At 37.4% G+C, this 24,063-nt stretch overlaps 1 protein-coding gene and 1 long non-coding RNA gene across 3 annotated transcripts; one reads left to right on the plus strand and one right to left on the minus strand.

Annotated features, from left to right (window-relative positions):
- Window positions 1-48: 48 nt before the first annotated feature.
- LOC117166594 (uncharacterized) lies at window positions 49-22,792 on the minus strand. Of its 2 annotated transcripts, none has more exons than XM_033350687.2 (8): window positions 21,559-22,792; window positions 6,911-8,604; window positions 6,064-6,623; window positions 3,743-3,858; window positions 3,145-3,282; window positions 2,500-2,704; window positions 1,440-1,661; window positions 49-837 (listed from the first exon to the last, which is right to left on the minus strand). In XM_033350687.2, exons 1-8 carry the CDS (start codon window positions 21,679-21,681, stop codon window positions 749-751), a joined length of 3,147 nt encoding a protein of 1,048 aa, XP_033206578.2. In that variant the 5' UTR covers window positions 21,682-22,792; the 3' UTR covers window positions 49-748. The 2 variants fall into 2 exon arrangements, with proteins under 2 accessions (XP_033206578.2, XP_033206581.2); XM_033350690.2 differs by having other exon boundaries at window positions 2,500-2,701; window positions 21,559-22,788.
- LOC143302644 (uncharacterized) lies at window positions 11,541-13,985 on the plus strand. The gene is made up of 2 exons (XR_013058283.1): window positions 11,541-12,586; window positions 12,671-13,985. It is a non-coding gene; the product is annotated as an uncharacterized LOC143302644 (long non-coding RNA).
- Window positions 22,793-24,063: the final 1,271 nt, after the last annotated feature.

Genomic DNA, 24,063 nt, shown 5'->3' on the forward strand with positions numbered 1-24,063 from the left:
AAAGATAGTAATTAGTCAAATATTGAAAATAACATTAGAAGACAATAATTATGAAAAAACATAGACTGTACATTTATTTATAAAATAATACATACTATAATAATACTAATCATGGTATTGCGTTACCATTCTATACAATTAGGCAATTAATTTTTCGCACTTAGTGGCTCGTATAGCTTGCGTAGCAACATGAGCGATTAACACGCATCTATGTTATATAAATTAGTCTTTCTATTTGTTTATGCCTTAAAAAAGACCCCATTACATTTATGCAATTTCACAACATCTATGGCAAATCCTGTCCATTTATCCTTATTGTTGAACTTAATGATAGTTCTAGAGATTTATCTTTTCTTCCTTTCCCGAGATACCTACGTTTTTGTCTCAATTACGATCTTTTTGAGACGAATACTTTAATTCTTTGCGATTTACTGCAATAATCCCTAAGCGTTAAAAATTCTTTTTCCTTTTACTAAAATTTTATTTTCCTCGTTATCACTACATATTTCTAAAAACAGAACGTTTATTAGGCTAGTATATTATTCATAAATTATTATTAGATTATCACGTAGTGCAAACCTAGTCTAAGATTATTATTATATTTTTCTTTAGCAAATCGCAAAGAAGTAATAAGTATAAGAATATAAATATTTTTCGTGTACTGTGACTGACATATGCATTTCCTCTTAAGACGCCTAACTTTTCAAACTGAATGTAACCGATCTACGTAACCGATGTTGTGTAGTGGCTATAGTATGCCGTCAATTGCGTGCAAAACTCCATTTGTTGCTGGTATATTATGTGTTACGACATGCGCCTCGTTCACTCGTACTCGACCTGGAACAACATAGGAAATAGTTTACAATCTTTCTTCATTACAAAATATTTTCTTTGAAAGGTTGTTTCATAACGGTAATTACTAAATGGAAAACAATTAATTTGAAAATAATTACAAGCAATTATAACATTGAAAGTGAAAGAACAATTTCAAAGGATAAAGATGGGTGGGGCAGCACGTATGCATCCATTAGAAAGAAATTCATTCCATATCATACTTTAATGAATACGTTATGGGGCGAAAGGGAGTGTTTAATCACAAGGTGGGGGAATCACTGCTTAACGAGCAAATAGGTTATTAGGACGCCTATTTTTTCACCGTTCGCGCGCCAGACTACAATTTTTACGGGAAGAAAATTCTTTGAATTTTTCTAGCTTAGAAGATTATTATTCAATACGTATGTTTCGTTCAATTAACATAACTTTGAACAGGAAATCGGGAATTCAGATTCGTTAGTCATAAGTAGTTAATATTTTCTCCAAGCAATTAAATTTGTTATTTAACAAAAATCATAACATATATATTTTGATAGAATATTTTTCTTCTAATATTAAATCTTACTTGATATTTTATATTTTATAACAGAATATCTTTCACTTACCACCGTTTTTGTGAATATGAACAGGTGACTGAGGACGAAGGGTATCCTTTTGCAAATAATACCTCATACCAGCTGTGTATAGGGTAGATGGAATCACGTGTCTCGAAACAATCGTTTTCGCAGCTTCTGGTCCGTCTTCTTCCGTCCAAACCGGTGCTCCGTCCTTCGAAGATGATTCGAAAGCGGAGTCCGTTGGTGCGAAAACGGTGAAAGTTTTAGGTCCTGCAAAAGTTATTTCCGCATTACTGAACTGTTAATAATTCTAATTTTAACACCTAAATGTTACCATACATACAATCATAGACAATTACGACAGCTTCTGTTAAATTTGACTTAATAAATATCAATGGAAGCTCAGATTATTGAAAATTTGACGAACCTCCATTAAAGTAAGTATGAAAATTTCATTCAGTCGGCTTGAGATAATTTATTGATTATTATTATTAATGGATATTTCACGCTTTAAGTATAACTCGTTCCCTTCGAGCTTTGCTTAGAATGTATCCTTAAAATGTACAAAAATCAAGTTACATAATTGTTACACGACATGGTGATAATTAATGAATTACGAATTATTATATCCACGTATTTTTAAATAAAATCTTTTGAAAATCATAAAATATCTGGCTATATGTACGTCATTAAATAACTATTAGCCATCTATATCATTAATAGATACGATATTACGAGCACTGTTATTGGGTAAAGGCTCATTAACCCTTCAACGATGGAAAGAGTTTCGTCAGAAAGTAAACAAGTTGTACGAGTGATGAAGCATCGCAAACGATGATTTAGATAAGTTATCGAACGTGTACCGGTTATTTGAATCATCAATTTCTCATCAATTCCTCTTTATTACCGAATACAAGAAATCCATAAACTACATCTTATCTTGTGGCATTTCAAAGAATCAGGCATGATTGATATATAAGTTAGTTTTGTAGCTGATAGTAATTTAACAGTTCCCTGCAATTTTATGCGTTCATAAATGTGCGTTATTATTTATTTTTTATTATTTAGTTGTTATTATTATTATTATTATTTATTCGATCTGTCTTACCTGATAAAGTATCTTGAAGACCGGAGATGTAGAGCATTTTAAGGAAGTTGGTGAATCTTCTCTCGCGGTCAGCCTGCAACGTTTGCACCAAATCGCCAACCGGAAGAGGAAACATCACCCTATCAACGGCGTGGGCGACACCCTGTGGTATCTCGATGTCCCGTTTATTCGATGCCACTTTCGCGCCATTTATCGTTGTCACCTGCTTGTAAAAATGAACAAAAAAAAAAAAAAACACAGCGCTGTTAACGTCGCTTTCTGCTTAGATCAATGTCGATTTTACTCGTTTTAAGAATTTAAATAACATTACGCAAAGTTAGCGAAAAAGATACGCGACAGTAAGAAAGATCATTGGTTTCAATCTTCGCCAATTTTGAATTCCTAGAAAAGAAAAGATCGCACGATCGTTTATGTACGCACGATGTTATGCATTATTAACGAGCGAATGGAATGTTTTCCAGAAGGTCGACAAACTAGATCAACGTGAAACGATCGATCGAGCAATGCGGCGAATATGCAGCGCTGGTTATGACTCATTGATCCAAAAACGAGAATCGATGGAGATAAATCGCCGTTAAGGTCAGTGAGATTGTCAACGATAACGTAATCCGGAATTACCAGGTCTCTGTGAAATAAGGGATATACCTTGATGTCGTTCCATTCGTGGTCGTGCATTGCGTATTCGTTCACTCTTAATTGCGTTCCAGCTAAGCTAACACCAGTCATTTCATCTTGCAACGAATCGATCCTGAAGGCTCCTGGTATCACGTGGTGCAGCAGTAACTGCAAATTAACCATATAAACCATATAAACTCCAGCGATATAGTCTACTTAATCATCGTATAGTAGACCATAATTCCATTTAAGGCACAGCGGTAGTGGTAAATTAATCATACAAATTCGATCCATGTAAATTTTATTTAATCACGGTAAATTACTTTTACCCATAATTCTATTTAAGAGAGAATTAATGATCAACAGAATGTGGCATTTTACTGTGACGTTAACTCCTTAGAGATATAACTACATTCTGCAATCCAATCAAAAATTACTACTTATCAACGTATCGCGCAATTACTCTTCAATTACTCTTCAAATTACTCTTCAAATTACTCTTCGATTAATTACTCTTCGATTCGAGGATGGAATTTCGTTTGCTCGTGAGAAGCCAAGAAGACGATTCTCGCGGGATTAATATCGCAAGCAATCGTTGCCGCGTTATAAATCAACAAACGTGACGTACCCCGCTAAGAAGTCGTGGATTATCTCGGAACTTTTGCTCTGCCTTTTCTGGACCACCAAGTTGCACCAAAAGCGTCCTGAAAGCTTTGTCTGTCGGTACAAATATCGTGTACGGCCCTGTAATATCATAGAACAGTTTTTATAAGCGTAACATTAGTTACTTCTCTTGTAACATCGAATCATATTCATTAAATTCAAATGGTAGTCCAAATGATCGGTTCGAAAGTGTTTCGAAATAAAATAACAGAAGCGATCGTCGCGAAAGAAATTCGAGACAAACTTCGATTACATGCTACTTTTTCTAACTCGTAGATTATTTTTAAAACGTAGACGATCAATCTCAGATAGAATGACTCGCTGTTTTATAATCCTATTTCAAGTATTCGTCTACGTTTCGCACGATATTGTGTAACTCGCTGTAGCTTAGCGTCATTTTACGATTTACGACAGGGCGCGTTTGTTCTGGATCTGGCTCGAGAGACGTCACGAGAGTGACAAACGCATCTTTCTCAATCACGAGGATAATTATTATCCGGTCGTTTCTCGCCCAGCGTGAAGGGACACCGTTACGCTTCTTTGCTTTTTAATCGACGGAAGTGCACTGTTTTTCCGTTTGTCTGACACGTCGATAATTGGATCTGGCTGTTGCACGATCTCCTCCGACGCGTTTCTCCACCGCTTATTTTCACAATCGTTTTTAATTGCCTCAGAAACGTCTGGACATTGTCCGACTGTCTAGATTATTACTTGCGTAACATATCCGTGTAAATTATAAATCATACATGTTTAATAACGTATTTATAGTTGCATAATTATATAATAATTGTATTTATAATTTATAGGTTTGATAGATAAGTATATTTATAAAATATTCGTGTTATTACGTTTTCACCGTCAATGTTAACGGAATGAAGAAATTGAAATCGTTGGATTTTGTAGTTACGTGGTTTATGTTTTACGATCGCTACAAGCGAATTTATTTTCGGTAATAAAAAATTTTAGAACGATCAATGAAGAGCGATTGTACAAAACACTGTAAGTGTCAAAGTTGAAGAACTTTGATTTCTTATTGGACAATGTTCTACGTACTAACGCGAGCATAGAAGTAGCATAGAACTTAAGTGCAATTTTATGTTCTGAATGGTCGTTAACAATGCTCGGAGATGGTGTCATAACGTCGCCTCTATAGAGAAAAATGTAAGCGCCAGTAAACTTTAGTTAATCGTTTCTCGGCTCCTATCTGTGCTTTTATCTAAATGAATAGAGCATTGAGTTTTCTGTGCAATTAAAAGGCGGCGAGTACAGGGTTTCCAATAGATTCAACTTTTCTTTTTCGTGAATTTCGACTGCATCGATGCGTAAAGTGTCTTTTCCTCCTGAAAAACCTGTATCGTGGTACCTACAGCGTTTTTTCTACAGACACTCTTCAATTATTGATCAACCATCTTAAGCGTATTAACAGTAAATGTGCTAGAAATTCAACCTTGTACTCATTTCACGAAACGCGACACAAAAGTATCATGAAATAAAAGATGAAAAACTAACGAGACTTGAAATAAATCAGACCTGCAGATCGTGGATTCTTCGGTATTGTATCGTTTTTGTCGGCGATCGATTCTTCGATAAACCTTAATTAGTCGTTCGTTGTTAAAGCCATAAAAGTAACGTAACGGCGGTAACACGGTGACTGAATTCATAAATTGAAGATACGAGATGTTACAAACGTTCGATCAAATCGATGGCTTATATAGGTCAATTAACGCAATACCGTACGACGCAATTAAGCTGACTTTTGTAATTTAAAGATTCGTATAACGAGGTAACGACCATTATTGTTGTTGCGACGAGGCAGGTTCTGTCGAAACGTTCAGACAATCCGTGTGAACATTTTTCTAATGAACGTTGCTTGGCTAAGTTTGACGTCGAGAAGAAGCAAAATATTTGTACAGATTATAAATCTTCGTTCTTCATCAGGTTAATGTATATGGAAGTTGAAGTTCGAATTCGAGTAGTTTAACGAAAAAGAATTTTGCCGTGTGATTTATCGAGATCCAAAAAATTTCATTCGTACTAAACGAAGACACTGCAAGTTTCAAAATTTTTCATTAAAAAGGCACCATAGGCTAGATTACGGTTGCAATTTCGTTTTAATCTTATTCTAATAAGAAGAAAACTTCTGGTAATTGATCCATCAGTTACCTTACAACGTTCAACTTCTCGGTGATAGTTATTTCAAAATTTTTACTTGAAAAATTCCATATGTCTCTGTAACATTTTCACTTCGATTTTATTACGACAAAAGGAATCTAATCGGTCACTCACCAGTTTCGTTCAACACGTTGTCCAAACCCGACTGTCTCAAATATTTAGCCATGGCGAACAATCCTTCCCTCCTAAACAACGTGTTCAAACTCTCGTGTATCTGACTCCTGGTCGAAGGTGATTCGATCGCCGATGATATGGTGGACCTTTCAAAGCTGTCCTGATAGATTATATTCTCGTTGTGTAAGGTGGACGACGGTCTCGTGGTGGTCGGGATCGTCTTGAGGGTCGGCGAAGTTTCACCGGTTGGCCTGGTGGTGAAGTGAATGTAGGAATTGGTCGACTGATGCGAGAAAGTGGTCGGCACCGATGGAAGTGTCGTTGTAATGATTTCATTGACCGGAGCCATGGTCGGGATGAAGTGACTCCTTGTTACACTTGGATATTTCGACGTCACTCGACTATCGTGATCCAAGGAGGTCAATTTAGGGGTTGTGTTTACGCTTCCAAGTGAATTGTACACGTGGCTGGTGACGCTCGATGCCGAGGACAGATACTTGTCCGTCGTGGGCACGGAATTTGGTGAAATTGTCACGTGAGGGAAGTATTCCGTCGGTTTGCTGCAAAAAGACGTTGTTTTGATTAATTAAACGCGAATGACGCGAATAGTTACGCGATAGATCGTACGCAAATACAGTGCACGATAAATTAGGATCATACACAGAAATTGCCTAATTACAATACGTAAGTAGTTACGATTACACCATGTAAATACTTTCATAGCCACTGTAGTTGGATTCTGAAGGATATTGTGAAAGAACGATATTTAGAAGATTAAGATTTGTAATTGGTGCGGTATGAGAAATGAAAAATTTATCGAATTAAATTAATTTGCTCTATCGCGTACCTCTCCGTGTACCTCGACGAAATAGAAGTAGACCTCGGAGTAGTCGATCTAGGGCTAGTAGACGCAATACTTTGACTCGAGGCTGTCGCACTCTGCCTCGTCGAAATAGAATTTGGATCCAAGCCGGATCCGAAATTCTGAAGCGAAGTCGCAGTCGTCGGATTCGAAGAACTCGGTGGCAACTTTAACTCTCCTTTCTTTATCTTCTCCACGATAGACTCGACCTCGCTTCCCTCTTTCTCCGCGTTCCCTTTCACCCCTTGCACTTTGTAACTGCCATCAGGTTGCTCTTCCAATACCACAAACGTCACCTTCTTCGCTGGTAGACTCTGAATCGGTGCTTTTCCAATTTCCTCCAGCTTTCCGTCGCTCTTCTGTCTAATAACCTCAAAATCAGCTCCAGGAGGAAGCACGCCCCTAGTCAGCTCTTCGAAAATAGCTTTCGGTGGCTTGATAGTCGTCGTCGAAGTAGTCAGCGCCAAAGTAGACATAGTTAAAGTGGATCCATCGGTAGGAAGATTAGACGTTAAGCTGCTTGAAGAATCAATTAATTGAATCTTCTTTCCGTTGGGAAGAACTATGTCCCTGGTACTGACGTTCCTCACGTCGTCGTCGATAGATTGAGCCAGAGCCAGCTTCAGTTGTTTCAACAAGACGTCTCTTTCCGATCCTAAGGAAGCAGACCTGGTCTTCGTCGTGACGGTCTTCGAGGTCACTGGCTTCTCAGTCTGATATATAACCTTGATCTGAGGCTTTGGCTTACCTTGTTGCACAAACTGATTCTGCTGCTCCTGTATCAAGCTCAATAAATTCTCTGGGATAGTGGGAGTGACCGTTATCTTTTCCTGGTACGTTCTGGGTGAGACTGCAGTGACGATGGTCGGTTTGATGGTCGTTGTGGTCCTCGCAGTTGTCGTTGTTGTTGGTGGAATTGGTGTGGTCGTAGAGAACTTCTTCTGGTGAGTAGCTATCGCTTTCAGGAACAGATCTGTTTCGGACGAAGTGATTTTTCTCGCTGTTGGTAGCGATACGAGAACAGGAGACGTTGCAGTGCTGACAGCAATCGTGCTGGCAGAAGTGACAGGAACTGGCAAAGGGGTAGTCGACGTGAGTTTCTGAAGCTGTTGGAGTCTCAGAAGCTCCTGCTGCCTTCGTAGCTCCTGTTGTTCCAATAATAATTGTTGCCTTTGCTTTTGCACCAATTCCAACTCACGTTGCTTCTCTAGATATTCTTGCAGCTGTAACGTCTGTCGATCGCTGAACAAAGGTTGCGACAAGTCCTGCTGAAGGTTCTGAAAGTGGCTATTGGTGTTCTGATACTGGCTGCTAAATTGCTGTGGAAATTGTTGCTTGGCTGGTTGAGATTGGAATTGAGTCTGGGCGTTCAAGTAGTTTGGATTGCTGAGTTGTTGAGCTATTTTTTGTTGCTGTTCTTGTATCAATTGCTGTACTTGTTGTTGCTGTTGGTACAGCTGTTGAAGTTGTTGCTGTTTTGCGCGATCTACTTTGTATTTGGCCAGGGATGGGTAAGACGCGCTAGTTTGCGACTTGGAGGCAACTTGATCGAAGGATCCTCGAGAATTGGTCGCGTCTTGGGGTCGACGGAAACGTTGCTGGTGTTGCTGAACGTCGCTCAATATTTGAGCCTGTTGAGAGGCTGAGAGACGCGGCCGTGGATCATGCGATGGATGACTCTAAACAAAATTACATATATATTCGTTATATTTTTATTATATTATGTTTCTTTACATTTTCGCTGGTCATGTGAGCTTCCGAGAAATCAAATTGATCAATTTTATTTCTATTTTTCATAAAATTCTCAGTGTCACATTATCCAGGTGCACAATTGGTGTCCAATATTTCATTAAGAAATTTCACTTTCGTGAATTAGTTTCCAGAAGATAACAAACAGAATTAGATTTGAAGGAAAACTGCAAGAAATCACATTTGTAATCGTCATTCTTCCATGCATTCGATCATCGTACCTCTTGGCCGATTCGTACATCTAAAAATAAGATAGAACATTGTTTACCATGTTAATAGGTACTTAACAAATTTGTGAACAAAGAAATGGCGTGTAATGAGCACAAGTATTTACATAAATCGCGGAATAGTCAATGATCTACCCTAGTCGCACGTTTAATCACCGGCGGTTATAGATTCTGCAATTATCTGCAAGGCAATCCAGCGCGTATTCGTGATGATTAATCATCAGCTTTGTTCGAGAAAGAAAGAAAGAGAGCCCGATGTAATTAAGATCGCGATAATTAGCCGAGGCATTGTTCTAGGCTCCCTTCTCCGTGTCGTTGTTGTACCAGGGGCTGTGAGACAATCTCCTCGACTCTTCGAGAAAGTATAACTCCGTCGCGGTTTTCATTTCGCAGCGTCCTCGCGTAATAACTCGTTCGACGATCTCGAATTTAAATTGAAATCTCTTCTACCACCTCGGTACGCGCGGCGACACTGTTCCAAGCTTTTGCCATCGCGTTCCTTTGTTACCTTTCTCTTTAAATTAAAATTAAAGCATAGCTACGTGCCAAGAGTTGCGCGTCGAAGAGAATCTCTTCAGTCCGCGCGATGAAAAGTACATTATCACGAGTGCGCACGAAGAAAAATATTATGTAAATGATATTTGTACAGGAAATTTCTTTCTATTTAGTCGTTAACTACGATAGGGGATTGATCAATCTGAAATTAAGTTTTTTAAACGATTACTTAGCAAATAGCAATTAGATCGGAAGGAAATTTGAAATTATAATACGATGAGCAATATGGATGAAAGTTACGCTGGTATCATTATCATAAATTACGAGTTAATGAATCTCTGGCCGTTTATCAACTAGCTTGCTTACTTGTATTTCATTTTGTTTTTAGCTGTCGTTTCATTCTCTTTCTAGTCGACCGTGTTATAAATCTCCGTGTGTAGTTAACTCTTTGCTGACTACTGATGACGCTACGTTGGCGTTATGACCCGACTTGATCCCAGAGGTGGGTGACATTATAGCGGTGTCTGTGCAAATCGTCGAATTTTAAGAAAAGAATGCCACACACGATGGAAGGCCACGTGGGTTCGGTCCAGCGATCAACGCGTTAAAGAGATATGTTCGATAATACGATCGAAAGTCAATGCCGTCTATAGAAACCACTGTCATTGTCATGTCGGCTGCTACTAATTGCCGTAGTACGTTCTAGTAGTCTCTTAAATCTCGTAATAACGCTGACGGTAAATGTGAGTCAAAGGCGATCAATCACGTGGTGTTTGAATAGACTAACTGGTAGCAAGATAAACAGGCTAAGACGAGTAACTGGAGCAGGTTTTTGCCTCTCGCCGAGGCCAGAAAAACGTGAGAATAAATGCAGAATGGAACGTGCTATTTGAGAATTAGATAGAGAATTTATCATAATTGTGCAGTAAGATGATTATGCAATTTAAATTTTTTGATTTTTTAATATGGTATTGCAGATAGATTTGCTTACGAAAAAGGATAGATCAAATATTCTTTTTATCGAAATGGATCTTAAAATTTGAGGAAATGATACAATACTTTTACGTGTATAGCATTTGACTATCGATAAAAATAAATTTATGATTAATATTTATTTATGAGAATATAATATAATTAATGACTCTGTCACATTTGTATAGCCTTATGTTTCTCTAGTTTTTGCTAGTAATAAAATGGTTTAATGCGATTAATTTCATTCTGCAAGTTGATTAATTAAATAGACGCCGATGATCGATCGATCTTCATATAGGATTTGATTATTATACGTGGATAGAACATTGTGTTACATAACGATAATTTCAACACCAGTTAGTAAAGCAATAACAATGTTTACCTCGCTCGAAAAAAGTATACCGCGATGTTAGTTTTCCCCGCTTACTATTGCGAAAAGTCTCTGTCTCCGGTTAAGAGTAATCGAGGCTTAGAAAGTGGACGTTTTAGAGAAACTATATGGATCTATGATGTCAACAATAAAACATTCTTCGCTTCTTGCACCTATTTGCATGCAATCTTGAACCAGATGACTTCACGAAAGCATAACGAACTTCGTGCATTCTCCTTCTACCGCTATTCCTCTTTGAACCAAACTATGCGTGCGTTTCGTTCATGAACCAAGTGTTTATGAAATATAGTGTCTCAGCTGCTACCATAAATTCTATTCGTGTACTTATTCCTCTATACATATACGTACATAAGACTAACAATAATTAAAATTCGTATTCATAGTTTCGTATCATGAAAAATGATCGTTGTAATAATAGTTGCAATTATGAGATATAACGCAAAGTTATTTTCGCGATTGAACGTGCTAGAGTTTCGGTAATGGAATTTCATAAAACGCGTAAAAGTTCGCAGTCTACTGATCAAACGTAACGCAGGTAATCGGTCAAGCAACTCTGCTTTTACGAATTAAACTCTTCCTCAAAGATTTCATCGATCGCGATCACTGACGTAACGAGATCACGCGCAACGATCGCGGTGCTGCTGTCCGCGGATCGTTGGCCACGGTTTTCCCACAGCTGATGTGGAAAAAAATGTAATCTGGGTGCGGCTTCCTATCTCTCTCTCTTCTATTAACGATCCACGCGTCCGCGTGTTTCAACTATCTCCAGATATATCGACTGACCAGACAACCGTTCTATAGATCGGCACGATCGTGCATTTCCTTCTGATATCACAAGGAGAAGGCCTTATAAGCGATCGTGTTTCAACGTGCAGTCGGTAGTGAACGGATCGTTTAAAATCGAACGTGGAAACAGTAATGGTCGGTGAAGTTGCGTTCTGTCTACTCATAGGGTTGTGGAAGCGAAGAAGAACGAAGGAGAAAGGTGGCGGATCGAGAGTCATAGTGGTGTAAGTTGGTTTGCTCGTATTTTGCATAGAATGGTTATCTGTGTTCGTTTAAAACGCAAGGATCTCGTTGAACGATGTTCGACGATCGCAGAAAAACACAGACACGACACGTGCATTTTCGTCGAATTTTCGATTTTAACGTTATTTTACGACCGCGAGGGAATATTTTGCTTTTAATATTATATTATATTATATACATATACATGGCTGGATAAAAAGAAAATTGAGAAACGAACGAACTACGAGCTGCAAATTACATCAAAGCATCGAATATTAGTTAATCTACGATCAACTGGTAAAAATATTTCGAATAGAGGGAAATGTGTTTCAGACACTTATACAATATCCCTTGTTACCTAAAACGCCACAGACTGCAACGATTCCATCCGATTAATTAAACCACCATCCTTCGCTATATTTCATTCGACGATCAACGCAGAAAAACCATTCACTGGTTCTTTTTCCTTTTTTACAACTCCAAGAAGACGTTCACTTTCCACATATATCCATGAGGAAATTCTTTGCTATTACATCTTCGAGCAGCTTAGCCAGGTACATCCACGCGGAATATGCGGCCAGCACACTACCCCTATTATGCCAGTGATTGCATAATCGGCCTGCATGCACGATCAAACGCGTGCATTCACTACAGGACACGGTATAGTCCCGTTATATAACGGGTGCTCCTTCACTTTTACGCCCCGTAGAATATGGCGTTCCTAGCGTTCAACAGGACAGAAGATTTCTGCCACCTTTCGCTTTCCTTCCGTTTCGCAGAATATTTCTGAACGCCCAGAAGTCATTATCTCTATATTCGGTAATAGCGTTCGGAATAGCCTTTTTTTCTTTTTTTCTTCAACGTTCCAAGCGAGATCCCTTTTACTTCGTCGGTGCTTTTTAGGTCGGCGATGCCCTACGATGGATCTTTCTGGATGGTTGAGAGTCAGACGAAGAGACCGAAGGACAGAGAAATTAAAATATTAAAACATCGAAATATCGTAACGTCGAAAGATTGAGAAATTAAAATGCTTGGAAAACTATAAGATCGGAAGATTAGAAGAATCGAAGATCAGAAAAGTCGAAATGTCAAGGTACACACAAGACACGTATGTATATTATAATCAGGGCATCTACTAGTAACATAATTAGTTTACATAATCCGCACGAAGTCACGACTCTTGCGGATTAAAGTACATAATAATACGTAATAATATTCGCTTCGTACATTTATCACCGAGCGTTTACTACATGTCACGACTCCTACACAGATTAATCGCGTTTGAAACCCTTGAAGTGCTTCCTAATTTGTTTATGTAATCGGTGTAGTTCATCTTCCGTGTTAACTCGAAAACGTTGTTCTTTAAATACTTCAAGAAATACAAACTGCCAATTAATCACTCGAAATATCTTGATAATTAACATTTTTTCTTTTTTTTTTTTTTAACACCTTATATACGATATAGGCTCTGAAACCGCATATCTAGAACGCCGATACATAATTCAAAGGAAACTTCTTTTAAGGAAAGAAGTTCGTTAAAGTCTTTTTCTCGTTTCTACGACCATTTTTATTTTCCAAACGGTAACATACGTGATCTTTATAAAATTTGTAATGCATAAATGGCAGGCGGACAAAGTGCTTTCAACGACACAAGGCAAATAACGAGGCGGTATTAAAGCGCAGAGAAAGTCTGTAATATTTTTAAACGGAACGATCTGTTCCTCTTCCCACGACTTTCGAAACCGACGTTACTTCCTGATTAATTTCGATATGTTCTCTCACGTTCGGATAGTCTTAGTTAAATGAAATTGTCACTTTGCTAACGAATATACTATAAATCGCACGTTCCGGTTGCTCGGCGGTGGAAAAGCGCGCGAGGAATTGGTACACTTTGCTTTTTCATAATTGAGACACTTGGAAGGAGGCTGCAGCATATTTGTGGCAGTAATTTTCTCGAAACTTCGACTAGTAGATTTTATTGTGTCCACGAAATATCTCGCTGTTGGAGAAAAATTACTTTTTCGTAATTGAGAGACTTTCAAGGAGACTGCAAGACGTTCGAATCGCCGATCCAGTGGAAACCTGCAACTGTCGTATTTCGTCATTGTGTTCGTGCAAATATTACACTGTTCGGATAATTTTCAACTACTTTACAAACACCGATATTAATCTATTTAGAGAGAAACGAAAGTTTTGAATAAAAATATAGTAATATCTTTCGATTTCTATTCTTGCCAATCCCTTTTAGGATCCTCGATTTTCTGTTAATCGATGTTTTGTTAAGCGATTTGACGAGCGATTAGCAACTGCGTGCTAATGACACAAGGATTTGCGATAAAATTATTTTCACGCAATCGCTTATAAACCGAAACCCTATAAGCGATATTTTAATGAATACTATTAATTAGACTTTCTCGATCTGTATTCTAAAAGGTATAATTAAAAGGCGCGATTGTTATTTTAAACGACTGTACTTGCCATAAAGATGAATACGAAATTGCGAAAGTGTCCTTCTATCTTTTATCTTTTAACGTATGCTTTTATCCTTCGTTCTTCGTAGAAAGTATACCACCAGTTGATTGCTTTTACTTTCGATCGCACGCGGGATCGTTCGATTTTAGTGAAAGGACGACCTGTAACATAACCGTTTAACTGGATTCTTCTGCGCGAGTTTGTATACTTGTTCCGTGCCACGTATCCTATGTTTTTTATGCCAGCATTGCAAGAAACGCAAGCAATTACATGGAATAATTTAACGAGAATCTCTCCGATTTATCTGAGATCTTTCATACACGGGGTGTCCCAGATTGTAATAGTGGAACAACTACGTTTGTTCTTTCGCATAATGTCATTTAATAAGTTAGCGTATTTATTATCGTAAAGTATTAATGGGAGTCGCCAACACGTTTGCGGGCATGTCCCATTTTGTGCTATTGGACGGTACAAGTCGTACGACAAACATTGCTCAAGAAAATATTTACGTATATTATAAGAGAATCAATGTCAAACATGATCTAATATGTAATCAAATATTACGTGATAGCTGATCAATATTTGTACATTGTGCAATGTGCATATAGTGCAACGCGTAATTTAGTGATCTCGGGGTGAAAGGTATATGTTAATGAGAAACATGCCAAGTTGTCAACTGTCACGAACGATTGGAAAAAAGCTGTAGGAGCATGTACCCGGTCATTTGTTTTCTAAAATGGATCCAGTATAAATGATAGGTAATGATAGACATGTCTTTTCTTGTCCTGATATTCTACAGTGTTATAGTACAAAATAAAAGTATAAAGTAACGTAAAACGATCATACGTTTTTTCCATTTCTTCTTCTTCTTTTTCTTGTAGCTTGCTATAAAAAAGATATAGATTGTACATATACTACGAACAATAGCCAATAATAAAAGCATAACGCTGTATATTACGCATACAGTTAAATTCTAAATCTTATCTAGATTAAACTATCCGATAGATCAAAGTATAGAAACTGGATTTTCTCAATAAAATCGTCTCCAGAAATTTCTCATTGTTTCCTTACTATTCTTCGTATACTCTAATCACTCCATTATGGATATAAGTTAGTTGGTAAACACGAATGTAAATTAAATTACTAAAATAATTATTCAAGCATTGTGTTTGTTCTCGCCGGTCAACAAGACAGACATGGAAATTTCTCCGAGAATGATTAACATCCTCCGTCTTCTTATAGAAAGAGAGAAATTTCACCCCAGGGTCGTGCAGAAGTCGCACTTTCGATCTTACTGTCGTGAAACTACTTCTTCTCTTCCTGCACCTTAAGATATGAAGTTCGATAGCTGTGCACCGTTGCTGCAATTAACGTCACTAGACTTCCTATCAATTTAAAAGGAACCGTTCGCGAGAAAATAGGCCGGCCAACTTTGACGATTACGTAGGCTGGTTTTGTCAGTGGGCATAGAGTATGTCAGAAACCTGGCGTTCTTTAACCTTTTTTGCTTCGTGTCTTCCGACGAGAGAGATTGATTAATCGAACAATGAATCGAACAGACGAACTTTTACATTCCTGCCTGTGAAATTTTATAGATAGGTAAAATTTAATTGCGTGATGTATTCAAATTTTATTCGTGAAAGTTTAAGTACAGAGACAGCGTCACCACGATTTTATATGTAAATACGTGTGAAATGTGACTAATGTGTAGTAAATAGAATTGTGAGTGTAGTAAAAGAGGCGAAGAAGATGAAGATAAAATTCTTCTCAAAACAAAATTTAGGTCAAATTCTTGAATTTCTTTTGCTGAGTATATATATATATATATATACAGGATATATCGAATGTATTGGTATTATATTTAATCTAATCTTTCAAAACATTTTTGTATTTAATTTCAAAATACAAAGTAGCAACCGGCAACCAATTTAAGAGAAATCCGTGCCACGGCGACACATATTAAGAAAATTTCTGTCGTTTAACGATGCCCAAATTTGGCCAAGCATTTCAAGAATGTCATAGTAACCTTAATTAACCGAAATCGCCTTCTTCGTGGATCAAAATATAGTTTAAATACTTTTGACAAAATTTCTTACTTTTATTTCAAGCATCCTAAAGCAAGGAATGCTACGATCGAACGAGTTTCTAAACGTATCATTTTCAGAGACGATTTACCTGTTCGATGTTCGTTTATTCTCATTCTGGAAAACTATTTCCTTCTAACTAGAAATTACATTGAGCATATTGCTGGTTAGAGCCTGCTAATCGGCAAAGTTTCTGGAGAAAGTGAGAGACTATGTGGCATCCTTCACCTTCACCTATTGTCCCGTATATTCGCCTTGATCTCACTTCGTGTCCTCGAGAAAGGTGAATCGAATCGTGCTATTTAGCACTACACTTTGATAAACTCTTCGAGGTCTCGGTGAATATTATTGAAATAACAGGAACTTCTCTATGTTGAGTACACGCATCATAGAAATAACGAAATGAACAAGAAACAAATTGGAAGAATTCTTCTTTCGTAAAATTAGACGAGAAACGAGCGGAAATAGAAATTACGTATTGTTCGTAATAGGAATTTAGAAACGAAAAAAGTTACGACATTAGGACGCGATAAAAAGAAATGGAGCAGCGTAATCCTTCGACGAAGGGAGCAAAAGCTGAAAGAACAGCAAGTGAAAACGAAAATGGCTATCGTAAATGGACTTCCTGCGACTGCTTGTTACCAATGTCGAGGGCAAGGTGAAAATTTTACAAAATTTTAAAGTCACGGTTCTATTTTAACTTCTCCTGGCACGTCTTTTTATTAATTTTATAGAAGAATAATAAAAAATCATATAGAACAACCATAGATCAGTATGATATGGATCACATAGATGAAAATCGCGTAGTTATAAAAAATATACGTTAGAAATTTAAATAAATGTTGGTGTTTCGATGCACAGAATAAGAACGATCCGCTTGCAATTTGTCTGAATTTTGTGGCAATGTTTTTCTCAAAACATTAAGAGACTTTGATTGTTCTGAGATCGCGATATAAAAATTGAAATTCCGCAACGGTACGCGCAGTGTTAAAATTATTTCAAGTACGATTGGAATTATCGGGTAAACCAGAATAAATCAACGGTAGACCCTTTCACCGTCGTTTGTCGGAAGGAAGAAACGATGAATTGCCGCGCTCGATGGAGCATTCCGTGCGTGGAAACGGAAGCGTCAAAGACAGCCTATTGGCGAAACTTCCGGTTCTTCTTCCTCTTGGTCTTACGTATCGCGGTCTGTCTAGCGGCAAAGAAGTGACTCTCGATTTTACGTATGCTCACGGTCAACCTACAAAAACTCTCCGTAAGAGAAACTATTGGGAAATATAATCGGCGTTTCTTGGATGTCACGCACAGGAGAAATGTCTGTAAACGCTATAACGTGCTAGACTTTATCGCCGAGCTCGTGAAAGTGTTGTTTGGCGGAATGACAGAAAAAGGCAGGGAACGTGTTTAACGAGATTTGTCGTTGACGATATTGAATAATTGACGATGTTACAACGTCGTTGTGCGCGAGAAATAATAGCGATAAAAAGATCCCATTTTCCTCTTTGTCGTTGGAAGATAAAAAAGACCAGTAATTTCAGCTTACTTCCCTGTGCCACTGAGAACCTGCTTCAACTTCTTTCCTTAAATTCCACATATAGTTTCTGTATCTCAGATAAAGCTTTTATATAACGCAATGATACGTTTCTAAAAAAAGGAAATTGAAAATTGCATGAAATTTATCTATTTGTCACGTTCCACCGATACTGTCGTAATATCTTTGGCCGCGTTAATAGAAATATTAACGTGGAACTTATCGATGATTAACCGAAGGATGTCTATTAAGGTTTTTATCCTTTAATGGATAAAAATTGAGTACGTTAGGAAGTTTACGACGCGACGTATTAAACGTTGGATAGCCGTGATGAACCATACTTTCGTTTATTAGATGCTAGCTTTCTGCCAGCTTCGCCTCTAATTTCATGTTGCTAATTCGATTAGAAATTCTATAAGCAATCTATTATATTACTGTTTCGTTTCAATTTCTTTTCCTTTCTTCTTTTCTTCTTCTTTCCTTTTTTTTCCTTTTTCCGTTTCGTACGGTTTCGTTTTATCCTTATCCGGCGTGAGATTTGAAACTTCCTAAGCGAGTATTATTTTAATTACTGTAATTAACATATTGATCTAAAATCTTTTAAACGTGATAATATATATGCAAAGATTTATAATACGTTTGGCTGCGGAAGAAGTAGGAAAATCGTGACACGAGAAGAGGAATTATAACAACGTACGAAAGTAGAACCAAGATGTTCACTATTCACCCACTAACAGAGTGACTTCTGGCCTCTGTTTCTACCTTCACTCGCAAACTCCTATCTGATGTCGGGTCTTCCTATCTTCGTCTTTTGCAATATCAATTTCCTGCGTCCTCATAGCGGCATCTTCCTCTAATTGGCGGATTTCTCTCGAGAATTGAAGAAACCTTGCACCGAGAACTCGCTAATCGACATGCTTTGTGTCGGTATCAATGGCCATCGGATATACTTCATGGAATTTATAACTTTCATTTAGATCGACGGTCCATAGAGAATTGCGAGACTTTGGAAAACCTTGGAATGCAGTGCGCTAGATAAAAATGTGATAAAAATTTGCTGAAAATCCAGTTCAACTGGACTATGAAGCGGAGAACTTTTTGTTGACTGATTATCTTTAGAAGCTGTCAGTTTGTTGAAACAAGCTTCCGGAGTAAGTTTTTGGAGATAAAGTACCGCATAAAGTTAGTATTAGGATTATGGAATAATCGTAGCGTAAAGATGACTGCGATATTATGAGAAGAACGAAGAAATAAGATTCTTTGTGTCCAGCAACGTCGTTGATACGTTGCACAGATGGAAGATGAGAGGAGACACGGCACAAAAACAGAGAAGGTAAACTCCACAGAGCGTTACTTATTACGCGGAAAACTGAATTTGATGATGAAGAGAAATCTTGGGGCTGGATCGTTTCAGAATGATTGCAGAAACGTAATTAACGCGACTGTGCGTAATTAAGTACAACGCTTACTTTGAATTTCAAGCCATTATCTTAATTATCATTGTAAAAAGAATTCCTGTTATTGAAACAATTAAAATTTTTAAATATCCTGTGTTATCAGGATATGTTAGTATTATTATTACATATTGTGCGAAAATTTAACGCCAAATTTAAGCTACCGAACAATGAGATTTCGTATGCATCGATCCAATACCTATGAACACACACTTGGTGTACATCATGAAAATCCGATCAAGTGAGAAAATCCAAGTGAATGTGTTAACCGTGTCGCGAAGGCGTTAAAATGGCATAAGTGAAATCGGAAACGTACAAGGAATCGCGATCGTATAAACAAATACGGAGAAAGAAGCGGCGTTTCAACGGCGAACGAACGCGATTCACAACGTGAATCGTAATATCTCTCTATTTATTCGCCGATTTTACTGTCCAACCAGCGAAACTTGCTCGCGATTATCAAAGATTATAATAGGTTGTCCCAGAAGTTTCATTCGTCTTGTAAGAAATAATAGATGCACAATGTTTTTTGTTTTATATTATTTTTTATTGAATTACGTACGATCCATTTCGTTTTGTTGAAACGCCGATCTATTATTTCCTTATAGAACGAAAGAAACTTTTGGGACAACCTAATATAACGTGTAACAAAGGCAGTGGTAGAAATGTTTAACTGTGGCCTGATTACGTCAACCGCGAGAGCAACAGTACCAAGTAATTTCATCAAATCTGCATACCTATCGCAAATGGCTTCGTTTCACACCGTTCGTACGCGTGCACACAGGCTCTTTGTTCGTGTCGGAGAGATCTCGCATCAGATTTAATTACACGTTGAAACGCGCTACGTGGAAATTTCTTTGCTAAGCGATCCTCGATACGTGTTAGATTGTTCCACGTGAAACGATCGGCTTCGTAAACGTGCAAAGTCTTTTGAAACTTGCTAACTCGATGTGTTGTCGGGCATTACTTATCGCTGGATCTTCCAAATTCATACTTTTTGCGATCGTGCGTAAAAATATACAGAATGTAAATAGAAATTTCTTTCATTCTCCAGGATACCGTAACGAGAACATTATTTCGAATTATTCGTGTATTTTTGCATACTATGTACATGCTGTAAATTTTTGCATTGATTTAAGTTTCCCAGAAGCGTGCGTGAACATCGGAAGCCTGTTCACTACACAGGATGGGTGGATAAAAATCATCGACGATTGCACATTCCGAGAAAATATAGTTTGCGTGTTGCCAGAGATACACCGGCGATATCTCGATTCACGTTCGCACGGCAATTTCTGCTAGAATGATATTCAAATCGTTAAAAGGGTCATTCTTTTCCCGAACGATCTCCACGATTTCTGAATCGAGATACCACACGTATTTGGAAATCCCGATTCTCGAAAGTAATTCTCCCGTGCTTAGTATTGTATTCGATCGATAGAAGCGTTGCACTATCGTGGAAAAGGAACATCGATCTCGCCGGTATTACGGAAAACTTTGATCGACTACACGCGATCTTTTCACAGCCGAATGCTTTACGAAGTGTACTTTCCATCGGACGTCTGACATCGGAAGCGTATTTGATAAAATATCGTCCCACCCTTCCAAGCTAGAACAAGATATATATTTATTTACTAAAGATAGATTATTGCACGGCAAAACTTTATTTGTTTAAACGTAATTTTACTTTATGCCTGAATAGATAGAACCTTTGTGGATGAATCTGTGCTCAAATGCTTCTTACATGACAAAAAAGCGACAGATAGCGGAAAAGATCAAGGAACTTCGCTTACATGAATTGCATGAAACCTTCGACAGGTTCATCCTCTGGAAGGAGAGAAATCAATTGTTTTATCTGCAATTTCTTATTAATTAATCTTCACCATTAGTTGTTACTTGTAGCTGTCTTCCACCTGATAATTCGTTTTTGTTATTAAATCCAATGACTCTGGCCCCATATAGATTAGATAGAGTATATCGTGCATTTGTTTTGTCAAAATTTTCTTTATAAAAATCTCTCAAGCCTCTCTTAAAAGATACCAAGTAGGTACCTAAATCTCTATCTACCTACACATCTAAGAAGGTCTATGAAAGATACCTCCTTTGTAGTTTCCAATTTAGCAACTGTATCTTACACTATATTAACATGAAATTTCTCAAGAGATCATGTATTATCCGATAAAAACATTTTTTTAAATAATACTTCACCATCAAGAAAAGAAGAAATTAATCAGGTAGCATTTTTCTTACCTGTTGGAACTGAGCCAAGTCGGTCCCTGAGAGAATCGCCGGGTCAGCCTCGGCAGCTACGAAACCTTGTATCCTCAGGATCGCGGTGATCCACAGGAAGCACAAAACGTTCCTCCGCCTCATTACGTCAACGATCCTCCTTTCTCTTCGATTATCGAGCAGCGTTCACACACGGTTTACCTTTTTCTAAGAACTTCACCACCGGAACATCGACACCCCACTACGTCTCTTTCTTCTTTCTTCTCCAATATCCGTCGACTTTCAAATTTACTTACAAAGTTACAGCAGGCTTATTAAACCAAATAATTTTACACTGCTTCCTCGTTCTATAAACTTCCCTCAAACAAATATCGCGTATATCTTTCCTTTCTTCGTAAATACAACGAATCGGTTAATTTACAAATTGAACCATGATTTACAAATTAAACGAAAAAAAAAGAAAGATAGGTATATCTTGGAAATATATTCGGAGAACGAAATCGTTTCGTCGATCAAAACGAAAGCGTTGTTCTAAGGGAAAATAAGGTTCTCGGGTCGTTTTATCGAAAGAAAGAATAGTCGAGCTTTTCTCGTGTTAGCGGAGAAACGAAAACAAGAGGACAATAGCGAAGACGCGTCAGACCTGCTTAGCTGACACAAGTTCACACGTTGACGAGGACGAGTTCGGGACTGTTGGAGATCGGAAAACGTCTGAGAGTTTTACTTCTCCAGTCGGGGAAGAGTTCCTCAGGCATAGACCAGGTGGGAGACGTACAGGTAGGACGGTGAACGTCGGTTCCGAACCCACTTCTGTCTTCTCTTGACGCCTTCCTCAACTGGAACCTGCATTTGTTTTCCATTTTGTTGGGATTTTTGCCAACGATCGATAGAAATCTGTATCGAGTAGATGTCTGTTGGTTTAGGAATCGTTCAGATCCAATTCAGGGAATCGTTTCAGATGCAAATTAAAAAATGTGTTATTTTTAGTAGAAGAAAGGAGAAAGGATGTGCAATTACGGAACGTATTATTTTGTATCGGAATTAAAACAATCAGGAAACTTTCTATAAGTATTATGTAGAATTGTTAATAATAGTGATTAACGGGTCATGTATTCTTATCGAGGGAACATTAAAAATACGTAGAACGATAGAACCGGAAAGAGGAAGAAAACATATTTTTTTCAGTCCGAACGTTTATAGAATATACTAGTAGTTAATTTTAATATTTATACATTATCGACTATTCCACACTATGCGATCTTCAAGATTAAAAATTTGTTTTTATAATTAAAATACGACGAATCACGTTGAGTTAGATTTGATTGATAAAAATACCAAGATACGAGGTGTATGATTAAACCAAAACAACATTCGATTTTAATAAAGAAATATGTTTTCTTAATTCTAGTTTCTTAATTCTAATGGACAAATTAATACTCCAAGAAATAGAGAGAAAACATTAAGGAGCAGAAAAAGAACATTATACAGAAAATAGCATAGATGTAATAAGATAACAAGCTGGTTTTTCAATCAAATCAATCGACATCTTTTGTCGAGAGAAATGCTTGGAAGAAAGATTACATGAACAGTTTTTGAACAGAAAGGCAAAAGAAGCGAATCGATACGTCGGAAAGTTACTTAACACCATTGAAACGAACGGAAACGCTCGAACGAGCATCAAGTTGTACCAGTTCCGCTCGAACGTTCCGGGGAACGCGCAAAAGCGCATCGTACCGTTTTACAAACAATTTCGGCACTTACTTCCGATAATAAATCGTTTTTAGTTGTCGTGTAGAATGCTCGCGGAAGTGCTATGAATGAAATGAACCGGCACGCCGCAATAGATTTCCTAATTTTTAAAACGCGCTACTGGAAAGAGAACAACTGTCGTATACTGAAAAAACATTGGAATCTAAGGAACTTTTTTGGAGAAGATTACAATATTAGGACTAGAAGATTTAACGAATAATAATTGAGAAACCTTTTGGGGAAAGGCTCATAAAATAAAATGTTGAAGTTTAGTAAATTGAGTTGAAAATTCTAGTTGTAATTTTTTTTAATATTAGCTACGTTCGAATTGTTAATTAGAACAGTCCTTAAGGAACGTTTTTTATATTTATAAAATATATTCAATTTTCCTACTAATTCAACTATGAATATTCTTTTTTATCCTGGATCTCTAGACCATTTTTTTAGGAAGCTTCTCGTCTGATACATTGGTGAAATGGAAGAGAAGAAGCTACTCAAATTTTATGAGAAAATCTCAAGAAATCTTTCTTCCAAATAAAACTATTTTTCTATTGTTTTATGTAAATTGGAAATTTCAAAATATCTATCTTATTATATCTGGAAGAAACACGTACCTAAATGTTGGAATACCGTTGTGGAGTAACTTTGTTTCGAAACCAAGTAAAAGAACTGACAAATCAAATTTGCACATCGATCAAATGGAATCAGATACCTCTTTTCCGGTTAGTTTTTACTACGTAAGTAGTTAGCCGGTAAAATATTTTTCAAATGGCTCGA

Source organism: Bombus vancouverensis, chromosome 4 (assembly GCF_051014615.1).
Source record: "Bombus vancouverensis nearcticus chromosome 4, iyBomVanc1_principal, whole genome shotgun sequence".
NCBI lineage: Eukaryota > Metazoa > Arthropoda > Insecta > Hymenoptera > Apidae > Bombus > Bombus vancouverensis.